Here is a 25,065-nt window from a genome sequence, read left to right as displayed (position 1 = left end):
AGGTTCAACGTTTAAAACATTTAAAACTAAAATAAACGCGTCTTATGAAATTTCCCCATGTGGGACAATAAAGGAATATCTTATCTTATCTTATGTCTCGACCCACATTTTCTTGGCTCTTTTTACAACCAGCGCAATCTCAAAACTGCCTTTGGCGCCTCCATGTTTTTTTTTCTCCATTTTGGTCCATTCTCTAACCGACTGTGAGCGCCCCCCAGTGGTTGTTTAACTGAACAGAGCGTTGACATTAGAAACGATTGGTGACCGTAACTACGCTCCTGTTTACGCACAAAATTGGAGCAAAAATGAGTCTTTGAAACATGTAGAGACGTCAGTGATGCTCCATCTTTACGTATCGATTCATTTGACTCTTAAAACGGGATCTAGTCGAGCGATATTGTGAAAAGGGTCTATTGTTTGTATAAAAACCAACCTTTGTGTCAGTAATGCCTCAGAAATTCCACGCCAACCGTCTAATCTGGCTTTTACGCCGGCTACACTGCGTATTCAAAATGGTGTTAGTACATGCTGCCTGCCACACTAGCCGTAGCTCGTTACGCTATCTAATTAAATGTAGGGTTATTAAGTAAAGTGCTGAGCCGATACCTAAAATGGTGTACTCACAACAACAGCTAACAGCTTGACATTGTCCGTAACATTGTCCACAATCCGTTTATGCTAACTCTATAGCCCTGTGTACAGAAATAACCCCTTTTTTTTCTTAGCGTGTTAGCGTTAGCCCGCCGGCCTAGCACGGCGACGCGCTCATCCTCATGTGTGCTTGGTAGCGCGGCGGCGGCACGGCGGCCGGCGGCTGCAGCGGTATCGACTGGGGCGGCGGCCCGCTCGGGTGCGGGTGGGACATTCTCAGCAGCGTGGAGGTGCTCGGCATCGCCCCGGGGTGCAGCGGGTGCGGCGGGTACGACGACGAGGAGGAGGAGGACGCCGGCTGGAGCTGGTAGCTGGCGGTGGAGGAGGGGCCCGACGAGGAGGGGGGCGTGGCATGGTGGTGCTGCTGCTGCTGCTGATGCTGCTGCTGCTGATGCTGCTGCTGCTGATGCTGCTGATGCTGCTGCTGCTGCTGCTGCTGCTGCTGCTGAGGGGGCGGGGTCTGCGTGAGCTGGATGGAGATGTCCGAGGAGACGTCGGAGGCGCTGCGCCCGCGCTTGGGCGGCGGCCAGGAGTCCGGGTGCAGGTACTGGCCGCTGTAGTTGCTGCAGTCGGACATGCGGGGGCGGTAGAGGGCGGGGTGGGGCCGGTACAGCTCCTCCTCGGCGTAGCGCTTCATGAAGAGGTACACGGACATGACGCCTGCACCCTGAGGACACAGTCAGAGCAACATGACCAATACAGCTGCAGTTAAAGTACATTTATGTCAGCAACAGCAGGGAAAACATTCGTGATCAAGAAGTATTATGAAGTATCAGAACTATTGTACTTCAAATATTTGGTTATTGGTCGATCTTCCAACTTTTATTGAATCTTAAAGAGACAAAAATGTACAGTATGTCCACAATTAGGACAACGTATGCTAAAAGGTGAAACAGTAACTTCTGTAGGTCATTAAATCCAAAAAGTATTCATTTAATTTGAATGTATTTAAGTGTCATTTGGAAGTAACTGCGGCCGCTATGAAGCCGCCAATCAAAGTCTGCCGAGGTTCAGAATTGTATTTGTTGTAATTTATTCATCTCCACTGAGGAATTATGTTTGTTCCGGGAGTAAATGCCACGTTCATGTTTTGACCAAAGACAAAATGTAATTATTAAGACTGAAAAGACTCAATAGTTGATCAGCCTCAAGATTTCAAACTTTACATAATTTTATTCAGTCTTTAGGGAAATGAATGTGAACTGTACTTACTCTCTTACTCTTTAGTACTTGTATTATAACTGTGTACTTCTCTCACAGCGGGGACTAAACCAGGACTAAACCAGGACTAAACCAGGACTAAACCAGGACTACACCAGAACTAAACCAGGATTAAACCAGGACTAAACCAGGACTAAACCAGGATTAAACCAGGACTAAACCAGGACTAAACCAGGACTAAACTAGGACTAAACCAGGACTAAACCAGGACTAAACCAGGACTAAAGAAGGACTAAACCAGAACTAAACCAGGACTAAACCAGAACTAAACCAGGATTAAACCAGGACTAAACCAGGACTAAACCAGGACTAAACCAGGACTAAACCAGGATTAAACCAGGACTAAACCAGGACTAAACCAGGACTAAACCAGGACTAAACCAGGACTAAAGAAGGACTAATGTAACCCATGTCTCAAATCCGGTTCTAAATGATTGATATTGCCCCCTCATACACTTTCATTGGCCCAACCACAAGGGGCGCTAGTATAAAAATGGCCGAACCACTGAAAACGTATGGTTATGAACTGTTAAACGTCTCGAAACTAACTGAAGCGGTTACAGATCATTCCAAGACTCAATGGTGAGTGAACTACAACTGTGTGTGTGTGTGTGTGTGTGTGTGTGTGTGTGTGTGTGTGTGTGTGTGTGTGTGTGTGTGTGTGTGTGTGTGTGTGTGCACTAGACCTCTGTTTTATAGGTCAGGTTTTTTTTTTCCCCCCCTGATTCTTATCCTCTGCAAGAGGTGGCGAGCGACCCATGTGACCTAAGAATCTGGTAGGATCACTCTTTGTTTTTTCCCCGGATACGGACACCCTAAATTGGAATATTTTTTTTCGTTTCACTCGGAATATATTCACCTTTTTTTGAGATCCTACAAACTGAACTTAAGCACCCAAAGGAACAGAACTTTGCTGGGAACCTTTTTTGTTGTTTTGAATATTTGTTTATATTAATACAATTTATACTACAACGTCCTCCTGTGTTACTTTTTTTTTCCCCACAAGCTCCTGTGGCCGAACTTAGTCATTTCTGACAGTCAAATGCGTATTATTTTAAGTTAGTGTTACACTAAACCAGAACTAAACCAGGACTAAACCTGCACTAAAGCAGGACTAAAGCAGGACTAAAGCAGGACTAAAGCAGGACTAAACAAGGATTAAACCGGGACTAAACAAGGATTAAACCGGGACTAAACAAGGATTAAACCGGGACTAAACAAGGATTAAACCAGGACTAAAGCAGGACTAAACCGGGTCTAAACCAGGACTAGACCGGGCCTAAATAACGCAGCACAAGCGTTTCAGTTCAGGAGAAAATACTGAACATGCAAATGAGACGTTGCTCGTTTGCAGTTCCCTCGGGGCCACAGCGCTGTACGTGATGTGTCCACCGTGAGGCGCCGCCACGGCCAGCCACACACATGAACTCCAGAACCAGCTCTCTCTCTCCTCTTCTTCCTCCTCCTCCTCCTCCTCCTCCTCCTCCTCCTCCTCCTCCTCCTCCTCCTTCTCCTCCTTCTTCTCCTCCTTCTTCTCCTCCTTCTTCTCCTCCTCCTTCTCCTCCTTCTCCTCTTCCTCTTCCTCTTCCTCTTCCTCCTCCTCTCTTTCCCGCCGCCGGGGAGCAAACTAAACAAAGCGTGATGATTCTGCAGCGCGTCGACAGAAACGGCCGGCGCTCCTCAGAGGCTCCAGTCATTAACACAAACGTATTCATGTTTCCGCGGCGCTCGGAGGGACGTTGTGTTAGTTACACACGAGACGGGGAATCCGGGCTGAACGCCGCACACACAAACGTTCCCCAATAACTACATTTACCCAGAAAAGTGTCTTGCCTAAGGACACGTCGTCTTGAAGCAGACATTGTGTATTTGGAACACTAAAGGCACGTTTATGATCCTTTGGTTTACTGCTACTTTTAAGTGCTAACGAGGTAGTGTTTGGCGCGCTAATTAGCTGGTTATTCATCGTATAAAACACCTACTCATGCTTATTGTGATTGCAGTACAAGGACATTGAGTAAAGCGCCCCCTACTGGTCGGACGACTCATTGAACTAAAATGCAGTTGCGTTTTGTATATTTAAATTTGGCTAAAAATGAGTTTTAAAAATATCACAGAATAACACATTTTTTAGGTTAATAATTTCACTTCCTGTTTGCAATTGATGACATCACAGCAGGAAATGACACTGCAAACACTGGGCCAAAACTTAATTTAATATATATGAGAGTGACTTTATTTTGTTGAATTATGTTTAAAATGTCCAAAAAAAAGTTGTTTCTTCGTGTAAATTCTGCATAAACTTTGACTGGAATGAGTGTCTCTAGTGTGATGTCACTTCTTGTCATTTTCTCCACAAACACCTGCTCGATCGGTGTAAAACTATTATTTATATGTACAACAGGTATAAATACACCAAATAAAGTCAAAAATAGAACATGGTAAAAACCTGTCATACGTCACTTTAAACATATTCACAGGAAGAAAACAGTTAGAGGCCGAACGCTTCGAAAAGTAGTTTAAAATTTCAATTATAGATGTCATTAATTCATTGTTTCTTTTTAATACATGGTCCTCAAACCGAAGTGTCACTGAACGTTTTAAAGTTTTGAAGAAGATGTTAAAGGAATAGAATGTCATCGTAAAGAGGTCAGTTTTTACAGTTTTTTAATTGGTCACGTTTCACGCTCGTTCGAACAGGGTTATGAACGTTAAAAATGCAGCGCCACCTACAGTCGAGGAGGTGACGAGCTCCGACTTTGAAGTGAAGAGCAGCATTCTCCCCCTTCTTTCTCTTCTCCCCCTTTTCTCTCTTCTCCCCCTTCTCTCTTCTCTCTCTCCTCTCTCTTCTCTCTTCTCCCCCTTCTCTCTTCTCCCCCTTCTCTCTTCTCTCTCCTCTCTCTCTTGCCTCTCTGTCTTCCCTCTCTTCTCGCTCTCCTCTCTCTTCTATCTTCTTTCTCTTCTCTCTCTTCTCTCTCTCCTCTCTCTTCTTTCTCTCCTCTCTCTCCTCTCTCTTCTCTCTCCCGCAGAGAAACACTGGACTGAATAAAAAGCCTCCGTTCCAGAACCACTGAGATGATCATTTATGAACATTAATGCAGAATCCTCCTCATAAACTGCAGTTTGTACAAGACGAGAAGTCAAGGTTTTTCTTCAAGATGAAGACACGATGAAGACACGATGATGACACGATGATGACACGATGAAGACACGATGAAGACAAGATGAAGACACGATGAAGACACGATGACAACATGATGAAGACACGATGAAGACACGATGAAGACACGATGACAACATGATGAAGACAGGATGAAGACACGATGATGACACGATGAAGACACGATGAAGACATAATGAAGACAAGATGAAGACACGATGAAGACACGATGATGACACGATGAAGACATAATGAAGACAAGATGAAGACACGATGAAGACACGATGAAGACATAATGAAGACAAGATGAAGACACGATGATGACACGATGAAGACATAATGAAGACAAGATGAAGACACGATGATGACACGATGATGACACGATGAAGACATAATGAAGACAAGATGAAGACACGATGAAGACACGATGAAGACACGATGAAGACATAATGAAGACAAGATGAAGACAAGATGAAGACATGATGAAGACATGATGAAGACACGATGAAGACACGATGATGACATGATGAAGACACGATGAAGACACGATGAAGACACGATGAAGACACGATGAAGACACAATGAAGACAAGATGAAGACACGATGATGACACGATGAAGACATAATGAAGACAAGATGAAGACACGATGAAGACAAGATGAAGACAAGATGAAGACACAATGAAGACACGATGATGACATGATGAAGACACAATGAAGACAAGATGAAGACAAGATGAAGACACGATGAAGACACGATGAAGACATAATGAAGACAAGATGAAGACATGATGAAGACACGATGAAGACATAATGAAGACAAGATGAAGACATGATGAAGACACGATGAAGACAAGACGAATGTGGGACAAAATGGGTGAAGAGTAGGTCAAATATCATTGTAGTAGTAGTAGTTGTAGTAGTTGTTGTTGTAGTAGTAGTAATTGTGTGTAGTTTTCTGACCTCTTTGAGCAGGAAGGAGGAGGCAGCGAAGGCGAAGGACCAGCCGTAGTGATAGTGGAAGAACTGCTCTGCCTCTCGAGGACGATTCATCACCTCGTCGTTTATACTAGAGATGTAGAGCACCAGGCCCACCACCAGACTCAGACCTGAGAAGACATGAAGTATGAAGAGTAACCACCAGACTCGGACCTGAGAAGACATGAAGTATGAAGAGTAACCACCAGACTCGGACCTGAGAAGACATGAAGTATGAAGAGTAACCACCAGACTCAGACCTGAGAAGACATGAAGTATGAAGAGTAACCACCAGACTCGGACCTGAGAAGACATGAAGTATGAAGAGTAACCACCAGACTCAGACCTGAGAAGACATGAAGTATGAAGAGTAACCACCAGACTCAGACCTGAGAAGACATGAAGTATGAAGAGTAACCACCAGACTCAGACCTGAGAAGACATGAAGTATGAAGAGTAACCACCAGACTCAGACCTGAGAAGACATGAAGTATGAAGAGTAACCACCAGACTCAGACCTGAGAAGACATGAAGTATGAAGAGTAACCACCAGACTCAGACCTGAGAAGACATGAAGTATGAAGAGTAACCACCAGACTCAGACCTGAGAAGACATGAAGTATGAAGAGTAACCACCAGACTCAGACCTGAGAAGACATGAAGTATGAAGAGTAACCACCAGACTCGGACCTGAGAAGACATGAAGTATGAAGAGTAACCACCAGACTCAGACCTGAGAAGACATGAAGTATGAAGAGTAACCACCAGACTCAGACCTGAGAAGACATGAAGTATGAAGAGTAACCACCAGACTCAGACCTGAGAAGACATGAAGTATGAAGAGTAACCACTCAGACCTGAGAACACGCCAAATATACAGAAGAACCACCAACAGAAAGCTAGTCCCAGTTTAGTCCTGACTCTGGCACCAGCAGGAGGCCGGTCCATGTTTAGTCCTGACTCTGGCACCAGCAGGAGGCCGGTCCATGTTTAGTCCTGACTCTGGCACCAGCAGGAGGCCGGTCCATGTTTAGTCCTGACTCTGGCACCAGCAGGAGGCCGGTCCATGTTTAGTCCTGACTCTGGCACCAGCAGGAGGCCTGTCCATGTTTAGTCCTGACTCTGGCACCAGCAGGAGGCCGGTCCATGTTTAGTCCTGACTCTGGCACCAGCAGGAGGCCGGTCCATGTTTAGTCCTGACTCTGGCACCAGCAGGAGGCCGGTCTCTGAGATCCTCAGGGTCTGTGAAGGTTCATATGGCACTATCTATACGAGACAATACAACATGCACATTGAAATCACCTGTAATGACCAAACCATCAAAGTCTATGCATACGACTGAAACATCTCAGTAAAATCATCAATAAAACGTTAGCAGTGCTGAAGAGGCTTGTATAAAACAATGAAGAGAATGGATGGAGATGGTTTTAGCTCCATTTTAAATGATAAATACTCAAATGATGAAAACACCACAAAAGACAACCTGCGGGTAATTATTTCATCTCTAAAGACAGCACAGACTCCACCCCCTTTTTGTTTTCTTGTGTTTCGGATACAAATCTAAAGTTGGGTGGAGCAGATTCTATCAGAACTACATTTCCTGTGTTTTTGTCAAGCCATGTTTCAGTTAAAAACATAAAATCAAGATTATAAGAAGAAATACAATTATGAATTAAGAATGATTTGTTACATAAGGATCTGACATTTAGCACAGCAAGTTTCAGTGGGACTGGGCTTTATCTTTTCACAGGGAATATGAATCAAATTTCTCGCATTTTGTTTTCCCATCTGTGTGATGTGACTACAGAAAAGGCACTAGGGGAGGGCTGTTTTTACAGAGCGCTCCAATTTGATTTTTAATGAATGAATGAAAGTCCAGTGCATTCTGGACGCCTCCAGATGTGGATTCTGTTGAACAGGTTTGAACATCTCCAGGTGTTTGATGAGTGAAAGAGCAGCTGGAGCAGGGCCGTTCTCCTCCATATTCAACAACTGAGACTTCACTTTTCAAACATGTGATCGTCTTTTACACGTCAAACCAGCAGCGCTCGTCTTACTCTCAAGGAAAAACAGTATTACAATTAATTGGCAAAATATGTTTGAAAAATAGGATTCTGTTCAGAGATTTACTGAAATCTGCATTGATAAACAAACACAAGAGTAAGACATAATAGACATATTAGGACATGTTTGTAGAGAACTAAAGATATGTCTGTCAAAAGAAGTGACATTACAGTCTTTGCGATTTGATTAAGCACCAACTTAAACTCGATATCAATACGTCGCACAGCTCCACAAACTGATCTTTCAATCGATTCTAAAGGATAAGTTGTACTGCTCTGTGTTGTCCACCAGATGGCAGTGTTGCAGCTTCAATGTGCAGCTCAGAAAACATTCAGTGTGTAACAGTAACTTCCACTAAAGTTCACATAAACTACCCCAAACCCACCAATCCCATCTTCCTCTCCCCCTTCCTCTTTCTCTCCATCTTCCTCTCCTTCTTCCTCTCCCTCTCTCCCTCTTCCTCTCCCCCTTCCTCTTTCTCTCCCTCTTCCTCTCCATCTTCCTCTCCCTCTTCCTCTCCCCCTTCCTCTTTCTCTCCCTCTCTCTCTCCCTCTTCCTATTCCTCATCCTCTTCCTCTCCTTCTTCCTCTCCCTCTTCCTCTCCTCTTCCTCTCTCCCTCTCCCTCTTCCTTTTCCTCTCCCTCTTCCTCTCTCCCTCTCTTCCTCTTCCTCTTCCTCTCCCTCCCCCTCTTCCTCTCCCTATTCCTCTCCCTCTTCCTCTCCCTCTTCTTCCCCCTCTTCCTCTCCCTCTTTCTCTCCCTCTTCCTCTCCCGCCCCCTCTTCCTCTCCCTCTCTCCCTCTTCCTCTCCATCTTCCTCTCCTTCTTCCTCTCCCTCTCTCCCTCTTCCTCTCCCCCTTCCTCTTTCTCTCCCTCTTCCTCTCCCTCTCCCTCTCTCCCTCTTCCTCTCCTCTCCCCCTCTTCCTCTCCTCTCCCTCTCTCCCTCTTCCTCTCCCTCTTCCTCTCCCTCTTCTTCCCCCTCTTCCTCTCCCTCTTCCTCTCCCTCCTGCTCTACCTTTTCCTCTCCCTCTTCCTCTCCCCCTTCCTCTTTCTCTCCCTCTCTCTCTCCCTCTTCCTCTTCCTATTCCTCATCCTCTCCTTCTTCCTCTCCCTCTTCCTCTCCTCTTCCTCTCTCCCTCTTCTTTTTCCTCTCCCTCTTCCTCTCTCCCTCTCTTCCTCTTCCTCTCCTCTTCCTCTCCCTCTTCCTCTCCCTCCCCTCTTCCTCTCCCTATTCCTCTCCCTCTTCCTCTCCCTCTTCCTCTCCCTCTTCTTCCCCCTCTTCCTCTCCCTCTTTCTCTCCCTCTCTCCCTCTCTCCCTCTCTCCCTCTTCCTCTCCTCTTCCTCTCCCTCTTCTTCCCCCTCTTCCTCTCCCTCTTTCTCTCCCTCTTCCTCTCCCTCTCTCCCTCTTCCTCTCCTCTTCCTCTCCCTCTTTCTCTCCCTCTTTCTCTCCCTCTCTCCCTCTTCCTCTTCCTCTCCCTCTCCCTCTTCTTCCCCCTCTTCCTCTTCCTCTTCCTCTCTCCTGTCGTCAGGGGAGTGACAGAGGAACGACAGCTCAGACAGAATAAACCCTGGATCTGTCTGATTCCTGTGACAGCGACAGGTTTGTATAATTGGACATAATTACTGCAGCTTCTTCACTCGTTCTAACGACTTTAACGACTCAGACGTGATCGAGCAGAACCAGCTTTATTCACCTGGAGTTTCTTTGCTTTGTTTAATGCACAAAGTCACGGAATAAAACACAGATGTTGATTTACCTGTAAATCTAGGACTGAGCTGCAAAAATGATTCACTTCTTAGGTAAGAGGTGTGGTCACAGGCCAGAGGTCAGATGTGTGGTCCCAGGTAAGAGGTCAGATGTGTGGTCCCAGGTAAGAGGTCAGATGTGTGGTCCCAGGTAAGAGGTCAGAGTTGTGGTCCCAGGTAAGAGGTCAGAGTTGTGGTCCCAGGTCAGAGGTCAGAGGTGTGGTCACAGGTCAGAGGTGTGGTCACAGGTCAGAGGTGTGGTCACAGGTCAGAGGTCAGAGGTGTGGTCACAGGTCAGAGGTGTGGTCCCAGGTAAGAGGTCAGAGGTGTGGTCACAGGTAAGAGGTCAGAGGTGTGGTCACAGGTCAGAGGTCAGATGTGTGGTCCCAGGTAAGAGGTCAGAGGTGTGGTCACAGGTCAGAGGGGTGGTCCCAGGTAAGAGGTCAGAGGTGTGGTCAGAGGTCAGAGGTGTGGTCCCAGGTCAGAGGTCAGAGGTATGGTCAGAGGTCAGAGGTGTGGTCACAGGTCAGAGGTGTGGTCACAGGTCAGACGTGTGGTCACAGGTCAGAGGTGTGGTCCCAGGTAAGAGGTCAGAGGGGTTGTCACAGGTCAGAGGTGTGGTCCCAGGTAAGAGGTCAGAGGGGTGGTCACAGGTCAGAGGTGTGGTCCCAGATCAGAGGGGTGGTCACAGGTCAGAGGTGTGGTCCCAGGTAAGAGGTCAGAGGGGTGGTCACAGGTCAGAGGTGTGGTCCCAGATCAGAGGGGTGGTCACAGGTCAGAGGTGTGGTCCCAGGTAAGAGGTCAGAGGGGTGGTCACAGGTCAGAGGTGTGGTCCCAGGTAAGAGGTCAGAGGGGTGGTCACAGGTCAGAGGTGTGGTCACAGGTCAGACGTGTGGTCACAGGTCAGAGGGGTGGTCACAGGTAAGAGGTCAGAGGGGTGGTCACAGGTCAGAGGTGTGGTCACAGGTCAGACGTGTGGTCACAGGTCAGAGGGGTGGTCACAGGTCAGAGGTGTGGTCACAGGTCAGAGGTGTGGTCACAGGTCAGACGTGTGGTCACAGGTCAGAGGTGTGGTCAGAGGTGTGGTCACAGGTCAGAGGGGTGGTCACAGGTCAGAGGTCATAGGTCATAACTCCACAGCGCCAGTGAAGATCCTGAAGCAGCTGAAGCCTGTGGAGGGGTTTGTCCAGTGCCTTTCAGTAATAGATCCTGGAGGTGATGAAGGCCTCCTCCTCTTCCTCCACCTCCTCTTCCTGATCCTCTTCCTACTCCTCTTCCTCCTCCTCTTCCTCCTCTTCCTCCTGCTCATCCTCTTCTTCCTCCTGCTCCTCCTCTTCTTCCTCTTCCTCTTCTTCCTCCTGCTCCTCCTCTTCCTCCTCCTCTTCCTCCTGCTCCTCCTCCTGCTCCTCCTCTTTCTCCTCCTGCTCCTCCTCTTTCTCCTCCTGCTCCTCCTTTTCCTCTTCCTCCTCCTCTTCCTCCTGCTCCTCTTCTTCATCCTCCTCTTCCTCCTGCTCCTCTTCCTCCTGCTCCTCCTCCTCCTCTGTGTACAGTGTTGTTAAGGTGCATTAGAGGATGCATTACTGTATTGTGTCTTCTCTCTCACAGCCTTGTGTCGTTCTCACTGTTGGAGTTGTAACGTGTGGGTTTTTCCTTTGGCTCTGAGCTGTAGAGCGAGTCACGACTCAGCGGAGCCTCCTGCAATGCCTGCACCTGCCACCGGAGGAGCCGCCGCCCACAATCACACCAGCAGCACCTGCACCTGCCACCGGAGGAGCCGCCGCCCACAATCACACCAGCAGCACATTCTTTACCTCGCTTTGCATTGTTTTTAATCCAGTTTCAGAGGATTCACAGCACACTCTTAATTTCATCTTTGTTCTATCTTTGTTCTATCTATGTTCTATCTTTGTTCTATCTTTGTTCTATCTATGCTAATTTAAACGAAAGAAAACAAAATAAATGAGTGAATAAATAAATATGTACAGTCTGTGTGGTCCAGGTAATGATTACAATCAAAACTACAGTCACAATCGTAGGAGACAAACAGACCGGAAAAGTTACAAACGCACCGAAAAGAATGAAATAATGAAAGAACAAGTGAATAAAGTTTGTCTCCATCTCCCCAGACGGACCCAGATTTCCGATTCCATCCACAATTCTTCAAAGAACCAGATAAACGGCTCCGATCGCGTCGCCCCGAGTCCATTTCCCTCTTTATGTTTCGGTCGTTCCACTTTTGTGAACCGATCTAATCCCGGAGCCGCTCGTCCGGAGCCGTGATTACAGAGCGCAGCTGTCCCACTGAAATCATAATGGACGGAAAATGGGCTCGGGATGAACCTGGGCGGTTTGGGGGGAAAAAGCCTTTGTGCCGGAGTTATAACGAGCTGCTGAGAAAAGTGGAGAAAGTCTAAATGGGATCAGAACGCTGACTCCGGTCGAACGGCCCCGGGGCCTTCGGACGTGAGCGCAATGCAAACCAACGAGACGGTTGGAGATAAAAACGATTGACTGTTACGTTTACTGTTTGAAGATTCCACTAAAATCACTGTTTTACTCTGAGCGACTGGAAAACGACTCTGATGGTTTGAACGCTCGTGAGTCATGTAGAGAAATGTGCCGTATTTTCTGGACTATAAGTCATAGTTTTGGCCGGGGTGCGACTTATACTTATATTTATACTTATATACTTATACTTATTCACCAGAGTGACTTATGTGATATTATTTGTTATTTTCACACTTGTAACCGCATTTCATACTCTAGTGCGACTTATATATGTTTTTTTTTTCTTCTCTATTATGCTTTTTTTGGCTGGTGCGACTTATACTGTGGAAAATACGGTACTTACTGCTGCAAAAGATCGATCAGGCAGCAATAAATGTAAATGTATCAGTTAAAAATAAAGAAATAGAAAGGATAATACTGAGATAATACAGGGAGGCGAATAATTATTCCACTAGCAATCAATTATTTCGATTTATATCTAATTAAATACGGGGACTGAGGAATAAATGTGCATTATTTTATATTATAAAGTATTGTAAAGAGAAGGGAGATCGAGCCTTAATCCACCATTTTGGTTCAAGAGGAAAGAAGAACGCCGACACAGAAGCTCCGGGAGAATCCTTTCAACACTGATGAGATGAAGAACAGAGTCAAGTATTTGCAGGATAAATACACAAAAACACAATCTTAGAATCGAGCAGAAACCAAGAGATTGAAAATGACCTCAGGCTGGAAGTCAAAACGTTTCCATTCCAAAAACTGTGTCCAGATGAAACTACCCTAGACGGACAATAGCGGTAGTATTAGTAGTAGTAGTAGTAGCAGTAGTATTAGCAGTGGTATTAGCAGTAGTATTAGCAGTGGTATTAGCAGTAATATTAACAGTAGTATTAGCAGTAGTATTAGCAGTATTAGCAGTAGTATTAGCAGTAATATTAGCAGTAGTATTAGCAGTGGTATTAGCAGTAGTATTAGCAGTATTAGTAGTAGTATTAGCAGTGGTATTAGCAGTAGTATTAGCAGTATTAGCAGTAGTATTAGCAGTGGTATTAGCAGTAGTATTAGCAGTGGTATTAGCAGTAGTATTAGCAGTAGTATTAGCAGTGGTATTAGCAGTAGTATTAGCAGTATTAGTAGTAGTATTAGCAGTGGTATTAGCAGTAGTATTAGCAGTATTAGCAGTAGTATTAGCAGTGGTATTAGCAGTAGTATTAGCAGTGGTATTAGCAGTAGTATTAGCAGTGGTATTAGCAGTAGTATTAGCAGTGGTATTAGCAGTAATATTAGCAGTAGTATTAGCAGTAGTATTAGCAGTGGTATTAGCAGTAGTATTAGCAGTGGTATTAGCAGTAGTATTAGCAGTATTAGCAGTAGTATTAGCAGTCGTATTAGCAGTAGTATTAGCAGTGGTATTAGCAGTATTAGCAGTAGTATTAGCAGTCGTATTAGCAGTAGTATTAGCAGTGGTATTAGCAGTATTAGCAGTAGTATTAGCAGTCGTATTAGCAGTAGTATTAGCAGTGGTATTAGCAGTAGTATTGTATGTATGTAAAAAGAGCCCCCCCTAGTGCTATTTCTGTAGTCACATCATCACGCAGATGGAAAAGCCAGGCCCAATCTGAGAAATGTGATTCATATTCCCTGTGAAAAGATAAAGCCCAGTCTCACTGAAACTAGTCTGAAACTTGCTGTGCTAAATGTCAGATCCTTATGTAACAAATCTCTCTTAATTAATCATTTTATTTCTTCTTATAATCTTGATTTTATGTTTTTAACTGAAACATGGCTTGACGAAAACACAGGAAATCCACCCAACTTTACGTTTGAATCTGAAACACGAGAAAACAAAAAAGGGGGTGGAGTCTGTGCTGTCTTTAGAGATGAAATAATTACCCGCAGGTTGTCTTTTGGGGGTGTTTTCATCATTTGAGTATGTATCCTTTAAAATGGAGCTAAAACGGTCTCCATCCATTCTCTTCATTGTTTTATACAAGCCTCCCCAGCACTGCTAAAGTTTTATTGATGATTTTACTGAGATGCTTTCAGTCGTATGCACAGACTTTGATGGTTTGGTCATTACAGGTGGTTTCAATGTGCATGTTGATAATATTTGTGACAGAAACGCTAAAGAGCTTGATTCTGTCCTTGAAACCTTCAGTCTTACTCAGCATGTGAGAGGCCCCACCCACAGCAAAGGACACACTCTAGATCTCATAATTACAAAGAGGGTAAATATTTCAAATGTTAATGTGATCGATGTTGCTCTGTCTGATCATTTCTGTGTCTTCTTTGACCTGTCTGTTTCTCCCAAACCTCCGGTTGGTCCTGCAGTTGTTCAGAGGAGACACATAAATTATGGCACAGGTGCACTGTTTATGGAAATGATAAACTTTGAAAATGTCTCATGTTCTAATGTAAATGATTTGCTGAACTCTGTTACATCTAGTGTTTTGAATGTTCTGGACACCATCGCCCCTATAAAGGCTAAAATGATTAAAAATAAGCAGAAGGCGCCGTGGAGAAATGATGATTCGGTCAGGGCACAGAAAAGGGAGTGCCGCAGGGCCGAACGGAAATGGCGCAAGTCAAAGCTCCAGGTTCAAAAAGAGATTTACAAAGAAAAGCTGAACATGTACAACCTAATCTTATGTAGAACTAAGGAAAGATATTTTTCTGAAATAATTGGAAGCTGCAGTAACAACTCGCGTGTCCTGTTTGCCACAGTAAACAGATTAACAAACCCTCCAGCTCAGCTGCCGTTAGAACTCATTTCCACATCCAAGTGTAATGAGTTTGCATTATTCTTTAATGACAAAGTTCAGGGCATTAAAAATGATATAAATCCCACAATGCAAAAAATTACCCTAAAACCACAAAGACACTTTGCTAACTCACTTTGCACCAGTAACTGACAAAACTGTCCATGAGATCATCACCAGTCTGAGTTCATCTACATGCTGCCTCGATGTGTTACCCACCAGATTTCTAAAGTCTGTGCTGAACAGTTTGTTAGCACCATTCACTCACATAGTTAACATGTCGCTTCAATCTGGAACATTCCCAATGTCTTTGAAAACTGCGGTCATAAAGCCTCTCCTAAAGAAGAGCAGTCTTGATGCCACAGTACTGAGTCATTACCGGCCCATCTCTAATCTGCCATTTTGGGGCAAAGTCCTTGAAAAGGTTGTTTACCAACAGCTCACAGATTTCCTCTTAATAAACAACTCATTTGATGTTTTTCAGTCAGGTTTTAGACCTCATCACAGCACTGAGACTGCTCTTGTCAAGGTAACAAATGACATCCGCCTGAACACTGACACGGGCAAAGCCTCAGTCTTAATTCTGTTAGATCTGAGTGCTGCTTTTGACACTGTCGATCATGGGATCCTCTTACAGAGACTAGAGGACTGGGTGGGCATCACTGGCACTGCCCTAAACTGGTTAAGGTCCTATCTGGAAGACAGGAAGTACTTTGTTGAAATTGGTAGCTGTGTCTCAGACCACATGACCCTGACCTGTGGAGTGCCCCAAGGGTCAGTCCTGGGTCCCCTTCTGTTCAACCTGTACATGCTGCCGTTAGGTCAGTTGATACGCAGTGAAAATGTGTCCTATCACAATTATGCAGACGACACTCAGATCTATGTTTCACTATCGGCAGGTGACTATGGACCAGTAGATTCACTCTGTCACTGCATCCAGAGTCTCGCTCTAAAACCTACAAACCAAATTAGAAATCTGGGGGTAATAATGGACTCAGACTTGAACTTTAATTGCCACGTCAAATCAATAACCTCAGCAGCTTTTTACCATCTAAAAAAACATTGCCAAAATCAAAAATATAGTGTCAAAACCAGATTTAGAGAGACTTATCCATGCGTTTGTCTCCAGTAGATTAGACTACTGTAACGGCCTGCTCACTGGCCTTTCCAAACGAGTTGTAAAACAGATGCAGTACATCCAGAACGCTGCTGCTCGGGTCCTGACTAGAACCAGGAAGTATGAGCACATTAGTCCTGTTCTCAGGTCTCTGCACTGGCTCCCTGTGGCTCAGAGAATAGACTTTAAAGCAGCTCTGCTTGTGTACAAGTCTCTCCATGGCCTAGCACCAAAGTACATCTTGGATATGTTAGTGCCATATGAACCATCTCGGACTCTGAAGACCTCAGGGACCAGGCTCCTGCTGGTGCCCAGAGTCAGGACAAAACATGGGGAAGCTGCGTTTCAGTTTTATGCAGCTAAAATCTGGAACAGTCTTCCTGAAGATGTGAGACAGGTTCTACTCTAACAATGTTCAAATCTAAGCTAAAAACAGTTTTGTTTAGCTGCGCATACGACTGAAAGGATTTTTTCTTTGCACTCTTCTCTTTTGTTTGTGATTTTATTAGTTTAGACAATCAGTTGGATTGATAATTTTTAATTTAGTTAATTTTATTGTACTTCTGTTTCTGTAATTTCTTTGTGATTTGAATGCATTTTTCTTGTTGTGTGAAGCACTTTGAATTGCCTTGTGTATGAAATGTGCTCTACAAAAAAACTTGCCTTGCCTTGCCTTGCCTAGTATTAGCAGTGGTATTAGCAGTGGTATTAGCAGTAGTATTAGCAGTCGTATTAGCTGTAGTATTAGCAGTGGTATTAGCAGTAGTATTAGCAGTCGTATTAGCAGTCATATTAGCAGTAGTAGTAGCAGTAGTATTAGCAGTAGTAGTAGCAGTAGCAGTAGTAGTAGCAGTAGTATTAACAGTAGTAGTAGCAGTAGTAGTAGCAGTAGTAGTAGCAGTAGTAGTAGCAGTAGTAGTAGTAGTAGCAGTAGTAGTAGCAGTAGTAGTAACAGTAGTAGTAGCAGTAGTAGTAGTAACAGTAGTAGTAGCAGTCGTTTTAGCAGTAGTAGTAGCCGTAGTAGTAGCAGTAGTATTAGCAGTAGTAGTAGCAGTAGTATTAGCAGTAGTAGTAGCAGTAGTAGTAGCAGTAGTAGTAACAGTAGTAGTAACAGTAGTAGTAGCAGTAGTAGTAGCAGTAGTAGTAGCAGTAGTAGTAGCAGTAGTATTAGCAGTAGTAGTAGCAGTAGTAGTAACAGTAGTAGTAGCAGTAGTAGTAGCAGTAGTATTAGCAGTAGTAGTAGCAGTTGTATTAGCAGTAGTAGTAGCAGTAGTAGTAGCAGTAGTAGTAACAGTAGTAGTAGCAGTAGTAGTAGCAGTAGTAGTAGCAGTAGTATTAGCAGTAGTAGTAGTAGTAGCAGTAGTAGTAGCAGTAGTATTAGCAGTAGTAGTAGCAGTAGTAGTAGCAGTAGTAGTAACAGTAGTAGTAACAGTAGTAGTAGCAGTAGTAGTAGCAGTAGTAGTAGCAGTAGTATTAGCAGTAGTAGTAGCAGTAGTAGTAACAGTAGTAGTAGCAGTAGTAGTAGCAGTAGTATTAGCAGTAGTAGTAGCAGTAGTAGTAGTAACAGTAGTAGTAGCAGTAGTAGTAGCAGTAGTATTAGCAGTAGTAGTAGTAACAGTAGTAGTAGCAGTAGTAGTAGCAGTAGTATTAGCAGTAGTAGTAGCAGTTGTATTAGCAGTAGTAGTAGCAGTAGTAGTAGCAGTAGTAGTAACAGTAGTAGTTACAGTAGTAGTAGCAGTAGTAGTAGCAGTAGTATTAGCAGTAGTAGTAGCAGTAGTAGTAGAAGTAGTATTAGCAGTAGTAGTAGCAGTAGTATTAGCAGTAGTAGTAGCAGTTGTATTAGCAGTAGTAGTAGCAGTAGTAGTAGCAGTAGTATTAGCAGTAGTAGTAACAGTAGTAGTAGCAGTAGTAGTAGCAGTAGTATTAGCAGTAGTAGTAGCAGTTGTATTAGCAGTAGTAGTAGCAGTAGTAGTAGCAGTAGTAGTAACAGTAGTAGTAACAGTAGTAGTAGCAGTAGTATTAGCAGTAGTAGTAGCAGTTGTATTAGCAGTAGTAGTAACAGTAGTAGTAGCAGTAGTAGTAGCAGTAGTAGTAGCAGTTGTATTAGCAGTAGTAGTAACAGTAGTAGTAGCAGTAGTAGTAGCAGTAGTATTAGCAGTAGTAGTAGCAGTTGTATTAGCAGTAGTAGTAACAGTAGTAGTAGCAGTAGTAGTAGCAGTAGTATTAGCAGTAGTAGTAGCAGTTGTATTAGCAGTCGCTCAGCGTAAGGGCAGTAGAAGCCAGAAGCGTGAGGTGACTTTTCCGGACAGGCAGCAGACCATGAGTGTTCATCAACATTTAGTGGAGAACATTTACACGTGAACGTGAACGAGAGACGACGCGTAGGAGGTGATTACTCATCCCACTGAGCTAAACTCACAGTAAAAGTGCTCAATGGACTCGATAGTCTTACTTCACTGCTCAGTTCATGACACAAATTAGCGCTCTACGTTATCAAAACATTGCCTGTATTTCTAACTTACGTCTTAATCATTATAAACGTGAACAAACACATGCTACAAACACAGACTTGTCTCTAAAAGATAGTTTTGAAGTCACTTGAAACATGACGCTGCTTCTCTTCTCCTCTGCACATGCTCAGTCAGAGCTTCTCTTCTCCTCTGCACATGCTCAGTTAGAGCTTCTCTTCTTCTCTGCACATGCTCAGTTAGAGCTTCACTTCTCTGCACATGCTCAGTTAGAGCTTCTCTTCTCCTCTGCACATGCTCAGTTTGGGTTGCTGTCCTGTTCTCTGGTTCTAAAAGCTCATGTTAGAGGGCGGAGCATGAACAGGCCTCTGAACACGCCCACAGACTGAGCAGTTACAGGAGAAGAAGAACCGAGCTTCCCGCAGTACTGCTCAGCGGCCTGTAGAGGTCACTAAAAGTCCAGCCAAGCGTCAGCAGCAGATGTGAGGGGAAAACAGGCTTATTTGGATATATTTTTGAACAATTTACCGCACGCAAAGTAATATTACTCGTTAAACAAGAGCTTTAGACTTCGAAATCTACATCAAAAACTCAAAGGATACAACAGTCCGATTGCAAGTGCTGACTTTGTGATAACCCGGTGAACAGCTGCAGGGTTTAAACACACAACGCGGACAAAGTTTGTGAAACGCCACTCCGTCTCCGTCACATCCTATGGAAATGTTTCAGAAGTGTTTTTGATGTGCGGCAGGAGCAGATGCCCGAACATCTGTGCGTCTGCGGGGCTGATTCCTCCAAGGAGACCGAGCGGAACCACGCCGACAGACGCCGACAAGAAATCTGAGCCACACTTGAGTTCTGCGCAGGTGTTTGTGTGTTAGAACAGTTCACAGAATGTACAAAACTGTCACTGTCGAGTTTGAGAACGTTACACTCCAGTTAGACTAATCCTTAATTGTTTTGTTTCGTCCCGTTTCTAAAGTGATTGATTGGGCCACATGACAAAAACAAGACTTTAACATGGCACAAACGTATATTAAACATGAATAAACCAGTATTAACACAAGACATAGGGACTATATCTGTCAAAATCACCTTTAACGACACCGTTCAATTCAATTCAGATTTATTTACTGTTTATAACACAGCTTCAGCTACTCTCAGGGCCAAATATGTGTTCTTAGGCTTGAAAAGTTTGATCACAATGGGATAAATACAAACAAACGGTATTTCTTTGTTAAACCACGACCTGCACAAACCCGTACAGCGAGTATAACATGGAATACACCCATTTTAAATCATAGAAACTGTGGATATGTTGTCGTTTGGCGTAAGAAAACGTTTCCCCTTCTCGAAACAAGCAACAGAATTGTAGTAAAGTCAAAATAATTAGTACGTCCCTGTTCTACGATCGCATGCTTTTCGTTGTGCGGAAACGCAAATCCACGCCGTCCCGTACTAGGAATAGTTAATGGTAAATGTGACTGGAAACAGCTTGCACGTGTCATCGCTTTTTTTTAAATAGAGGAGCAGCATCTGTTCATGTGCGATCTGCATCTTCAGCGTGAATCACACATACGGCCTCTGTTCCTCCGGGCGATTCATGGAGAGCAGAATGTGTAACGTATACCGTACTTTCTGGAGTATAAGTCGCACATATACACGTCGCACTGGAGTATAAGTGTCTGGTATGTTAACGTAACATATGAACAGTTATTCAGATAACTATAGCATAAAGAACATGCTAACAAGTTTACCAAAGCATCAGTTTTACCCCAAATCACTAAATCCACTGAATTCTTCTTCCTCTGTGTCACTTCTAAACAACTCCACAAACTCCAGAGGAAGAGGAAGTGCAGATTCTTCTTCTGCGTCGCTTAGAGCCTAGAGCGCCCTCTTGTGGTTGTGTGACCAGCGGTTGCAAGTGTGAAAATAACGAATAATATCACATATAAGTCGCTCTGGAGTATAAGTTGCAAAAACTATGGCCAAAACTATGAAAAAAGGTGCGACGTGTAGTCTGGAAAATACGGTATTTGTAGAGGGAGCACTTTTCAGGCCTCGTAGTGTTACTTTATTTGTTGTTTCTGTGTTTCTAGCGTGTCACAGCGTCCTCCAGTGTGTTGAAACTCGAGCTGCAGCAGTTAATGAACTGATGGAGACAGTTTGTAATCTTTCTCTGGACTTTATACACCAAAACGCATTTTTTATAGTGAAATACTGCTGCATTATCGAATCAAAATGTCAAAAAAAGAATACAACTGTTTCTGTATTTCATTTATAATACCTCTGACCGGGTCGAGTTCGCAGACCCTAAAAACAGAGCTCAAAAGTGGATAAAAAAGACCAAATCTGACTAAATTCAATGGATTCCCACGATTGTATGAACTTAATTTAAGAAATACTTAAATTCATACCGAGCAACCCCTCAGGACTGACACAAATGTTAAATTAAATTAGACTTTAATCACAGTGATTCTACGTTCTATTTCTATTTGATTTATCATGTACATAGTTGCGTTATTAGAAATATTAAGACTCTGAGTGATACATGAGGGGTTCAAATGTGTCACGCGGTCAGTTTTCCACAAATAAAAAAGTGTAAATGACAATCTGCTGCTTTTAAACAGGAAGTCAATGGATCTGTTTCTTTTACCAAGTCGTTTTAGACCAATAATGCGGTTTAAAATGCCCACGATGATCAACTTTTGTTCAATATTTACCGAAGCGCTTGTAAAACCGCTTGCACGTGTCATCACTTTTACAGAGGAGCAGCGTCTGTTCATGTCTGTACGTTCAGCATGAAACACATATGGCCTCTGTTTCTCCAGGCGACACGATCTTTGAAATATATGTACACTCTTTTGAACGCTGGCGCTGTGATGTGGCGCTACCAACCCGAGAGGATGAAGAAGATGCCGGAGACGAAGGCGAGGATGGTGCGCTGTGGGCGGATGTGTCCGATGTTGCTGATGACGAACGCGGTGAAGACGAACAGCAGAGACACCATCGGGAAAGGAGTGGCCGTCCTCACCATTTCTAAAACAAAAACACACAAGAGATTATACTGCTGAATTTTTGTATTTGTATTTGATTATTTTTATTTCATATGATTTTTGATAATGATTTGATTGGATTTGAACCGACACCTTAACGTGGTGGAGGGGTTTGAGCGCCCGAATGATCCCAGGAGCTATGTTGTCGGGGGCTTTAAGGCAAACAGGTCCTAGGTGACGGGTCAGACCAAGAGCGGTTCAGAGGCCCCTTATGACGAGCACAAGATCAAGGCCAGTTATGTCGACCGGATTGGCGTTATCAGGGCCCCATCCTGGAGCCAGGCCTGGGGTGCTGGTGGCCGGGTCTTTCCCCACAGGCCCCGGCCAAGCACAGCCCGAACGAGTGACGTGGGGCCGCCCTCCCATGGATCCACCACCCGCAGGAGGATCCATAAGGGGCGGGTGCAGAGTGATCTGGGCGGCAGTCTATGGCAGGGGCCTCGACGACCAGATCCCCGGACACAGAAACTAACTCTGGTGACGTGGAATGTTACGTTTCCTTTTTCAACCGTAAACCGCCATGTTTGTTTAGACGGACTGGATGTTAAATGTTTTTGTGTCCGTTTATACAGCCTTACTTCCATCTGCACGGAAGCATGGGTCAAATGCAAAGGGAAGATAATACAAACGATTGTGAAGCAGATTTCACCAAGCGTTGGATTGTCCACCCACTAAAACGGAATGTGAGGTTCGGACCGCCATGAGACAGGTAAGTGTGACCCGACGGATGATGTGTTGTTGCAATAGTAATAGCACCAAAACTCAATCACTGAGCTCTCATCTTCTTAAAGGTCATTCATTGGCTGGAGAAAAAGAACCACATCTTTCCACTTTGCAAAACGATCGGACAGAAAAGCTCTAGAACGTCTGATACGGAGCACATAGTCGTGTTCTGTGCCTGTGGGCGTCGCACTCAGCAATATACTCGCCATATTTAAAATCTAGCACCAGCGGTAATAGATATACACCACAGGAGGAAACGGAGTCCTCTGACGATTAAACTATGCACCTTGAGCTGCAGAACAAGCAAAAGGACGTGTGGACGTTGTGAGTCGAGGATTCGCTCTCTGGACTCGCAGTAAAACACGCTTTGGACCGATGGGACGAGCGTTGGCGAGAGTTGGTGTGACTTACTGAGGATGTTGGCCGTGTTCTCCGTGGTGATCTCGATCTCCGGCTCGATGAAATACTCCGAGGCGACGCACCGGCCCTTCTCCGGCCCTGAGGCACACACAAAAAAGACAAAGGAGCGGAAACGTTAGCGCGATCGGACGAGCAGGAAACGTGGAAGGAAAAAACACAAGATTTGAGACAGAAATAATGGTCAATGGCGGTCATTTATGGACTTAAAAACAGCAGAAGATCTCAGACTTCTACCTTTGACGACATAAAACTGGAACATTCGCCGTGTTTTCTGAGGCTCAGAGAGTTAGAGTTACTAAAGAAGAGTGTGAACAAAGTCAAACACAACTCCAGGTATGTTTTTGAAGAGGAAACGATGGTATGACAGCTCAAAAACGTCAAAAAGTCAACATTTCAAGGTGTTAGTTTCTCGATTATCGAAGTGTCTGGGAGTTACGCCGCACGGTTAAAGCTGACGAACGGAAACGTTGGCGTTGCGACCTCAGCTCCGACCAGTGTCTCACGTTATCGGGAAAAGATACCTCAAAGACAACAGCCAAGACGATGACGGTCCGTGAACTACAGTAGAGAGGGTAAAGGTTGTGGACATTTGTGGCACGTCTCCGCGGTGTCGGGAGCTCTTTTACGTTCCATTCGGGGCTCAGACGAACGTGCAACGGTAAAACAGCTCAAACGGCGGCGTGTACCGTGTCGTTCCGCCGGTGCGACTCCGGAACGGCAGCTGCGGTTCAGCCGGTTCGAAGCCCGCGCGGTCTCATGTCGGTTCCAAGTCGGTTCCACGTCGGTTCCACGTAAAAACTCGCGCTCGCTTCTGACATTTCAAGTGAGGTATAAGGTGTGCATCGCCGCCATAGTCACGTCATCGGGGGAAAAGACACCTCGGCGACAACGGGCGAGACGACTACGATGACCGTCCCTGAACTAAAGTAGAAAGGAAAAAGGTCGTGGCCATTTATCGCACGTCTCCGCGGCGCCGGTAGCTCTTTTACGTTCCGTTCGGGGCTCAGACAAATACGCAACGGTAAAACAGCACAAACGGCGGCGTGAACGGTGTCGTTTTCGTCGGTGCAGCCGCGGTTCGGCCGGTTCGAAGCCCACGCAGTTCCATGCAAAAACGCGCGCTCGCTTCTGACATTTCAAGCCGCCGCGCGTCTTTGGAAAATGGGAAAAAAATACTCTAAATGTCAAAGCAACTGGAGTATAAATAATAACAACGATTGGAGCGTGTCTGACGTGATTATATGAAATGTTTTCACTGCGGGTTATTATAGGCTGGTGCGTCGGGTCAGGAAAAGGATGCTGGACGCTCCGGGCCATTTGATCTAGAGGATTTGGAAGCAGTTTTCTGTGTTTTTAAACCCAAAATACTGTGCAAGTCAGACATTTTAACGCAACCACCAAGACGCAGTGTTGGGAAGAATATTTTGAACGTGTATTTAGTTGTAGGATACCGAACACCTGCAAGTGTTTTGTGACGTATTCTGTTGCATTGTAAGACACAGGTTTAGGATTAAAAACAGCTCTGTGTCCGCTCTGTTTGTTATGCTTTTATTTTGTAATGAATTAAAGGAAAAATTGCACATTCTTTCACCACAAGAGCAGAGGTTTCTATTTTTCGCACAATTTTCGTGATCAAATACCATAATGTCTCTCGTTTTCTGAACGCTAACACATGGAAACTTAACCGAACATGAATTAAAATAAGCAGCTTGTAGTAGCTTGTTTATTTTACATGTATTTGGTGAGGTCCCACTTCTTCTTCCTGTTTGTGCTCTGTTGTTTATAGCCTGTTTTTTCCCCGGAATGTTTTTTTTTAACATTTGGCTCGAGCGTTTCACGTTGGAACGTTCAGAAGTTATTAAGTTTATTATGCTTCTTTTTTAATGTGTTTACTGATGTTGTGTCCACTTTGGAGTCTTTGCGTTGGTAAAAATGGTAAAAATTTGCCGTGTAAGTAAAGTTATCTCTAAACACGAGACGGAGACCGACCTGCGACGAAGCAGACCCTCCAGAGGCCGCAGTGCAGCGCCATCTTCACCTCGGTGCTCTGGTTCTGCTGCAGCACGATGCCCTCCTCCATCAGGAGCCAGTAATCTGTGGACACGGCCACGCCCACGAGGAGGAGCCCACAGGCGCCGAACACCGAGGAGAGCAGGGTCAGGGCACGTGTGCTAAACGAACTCATCTGCCACGGGAC

At 44.6% G+C, this 25,065-nt stretch overlaps 1 protein-coding gene across 1 annotated transcript; it reads right to left on the bottom strand.

Moving 5' to 3' along the window:
* Window positions 1-505: 505 nt before the first annotated feature.
* Window positions 506-25,065, bottom strand: cacng7a (calcium channel, voltage-dependent, gamma subunit 7a). Its single transcript, XM_072447205.1, has 5 exons — window positions 24,858-25,065; window positions 22,860-22,946; window positions 21,568-21,708; window positions 5,995-6,140; window positions 506-1,318 (listed from the first exon to the last, which is right to left on the bottom strand). Exons 1-5 carry the CDS (start codon window positions 25,051-25,053, stop codon window positions 749-751), a joined length of 1,140 nt encoding a protein of 379 aa, XP_072303306.1. The 5' UTR covers window positions 25,054-25,065; the 3' UTR covers window positions 506-748.

The sequence above is a fragment of the Eucyclogobius newberryi genome, unplaced genomic scaffold, assembly GCF_026437365.1.
Source record: "Eucyclogobius newberryi isolate DKJ021-1_F unplaced genomic scaffold, fEucNew1.0.hap1 SCAF_16, whole genome shotgun sequence".
In the NCBI taxonomy this organism is placed as follows: domain Eukaryota; kingdom Metazoa; phylum Chordata; class Actinopteri; order Gobiiformes; family Gobiidae; genus Eucyclogobius; species Eucyclogobius newberryi.
This window is presented reverse-complemented; position numbering and strand designations above follow the sequence as displayed.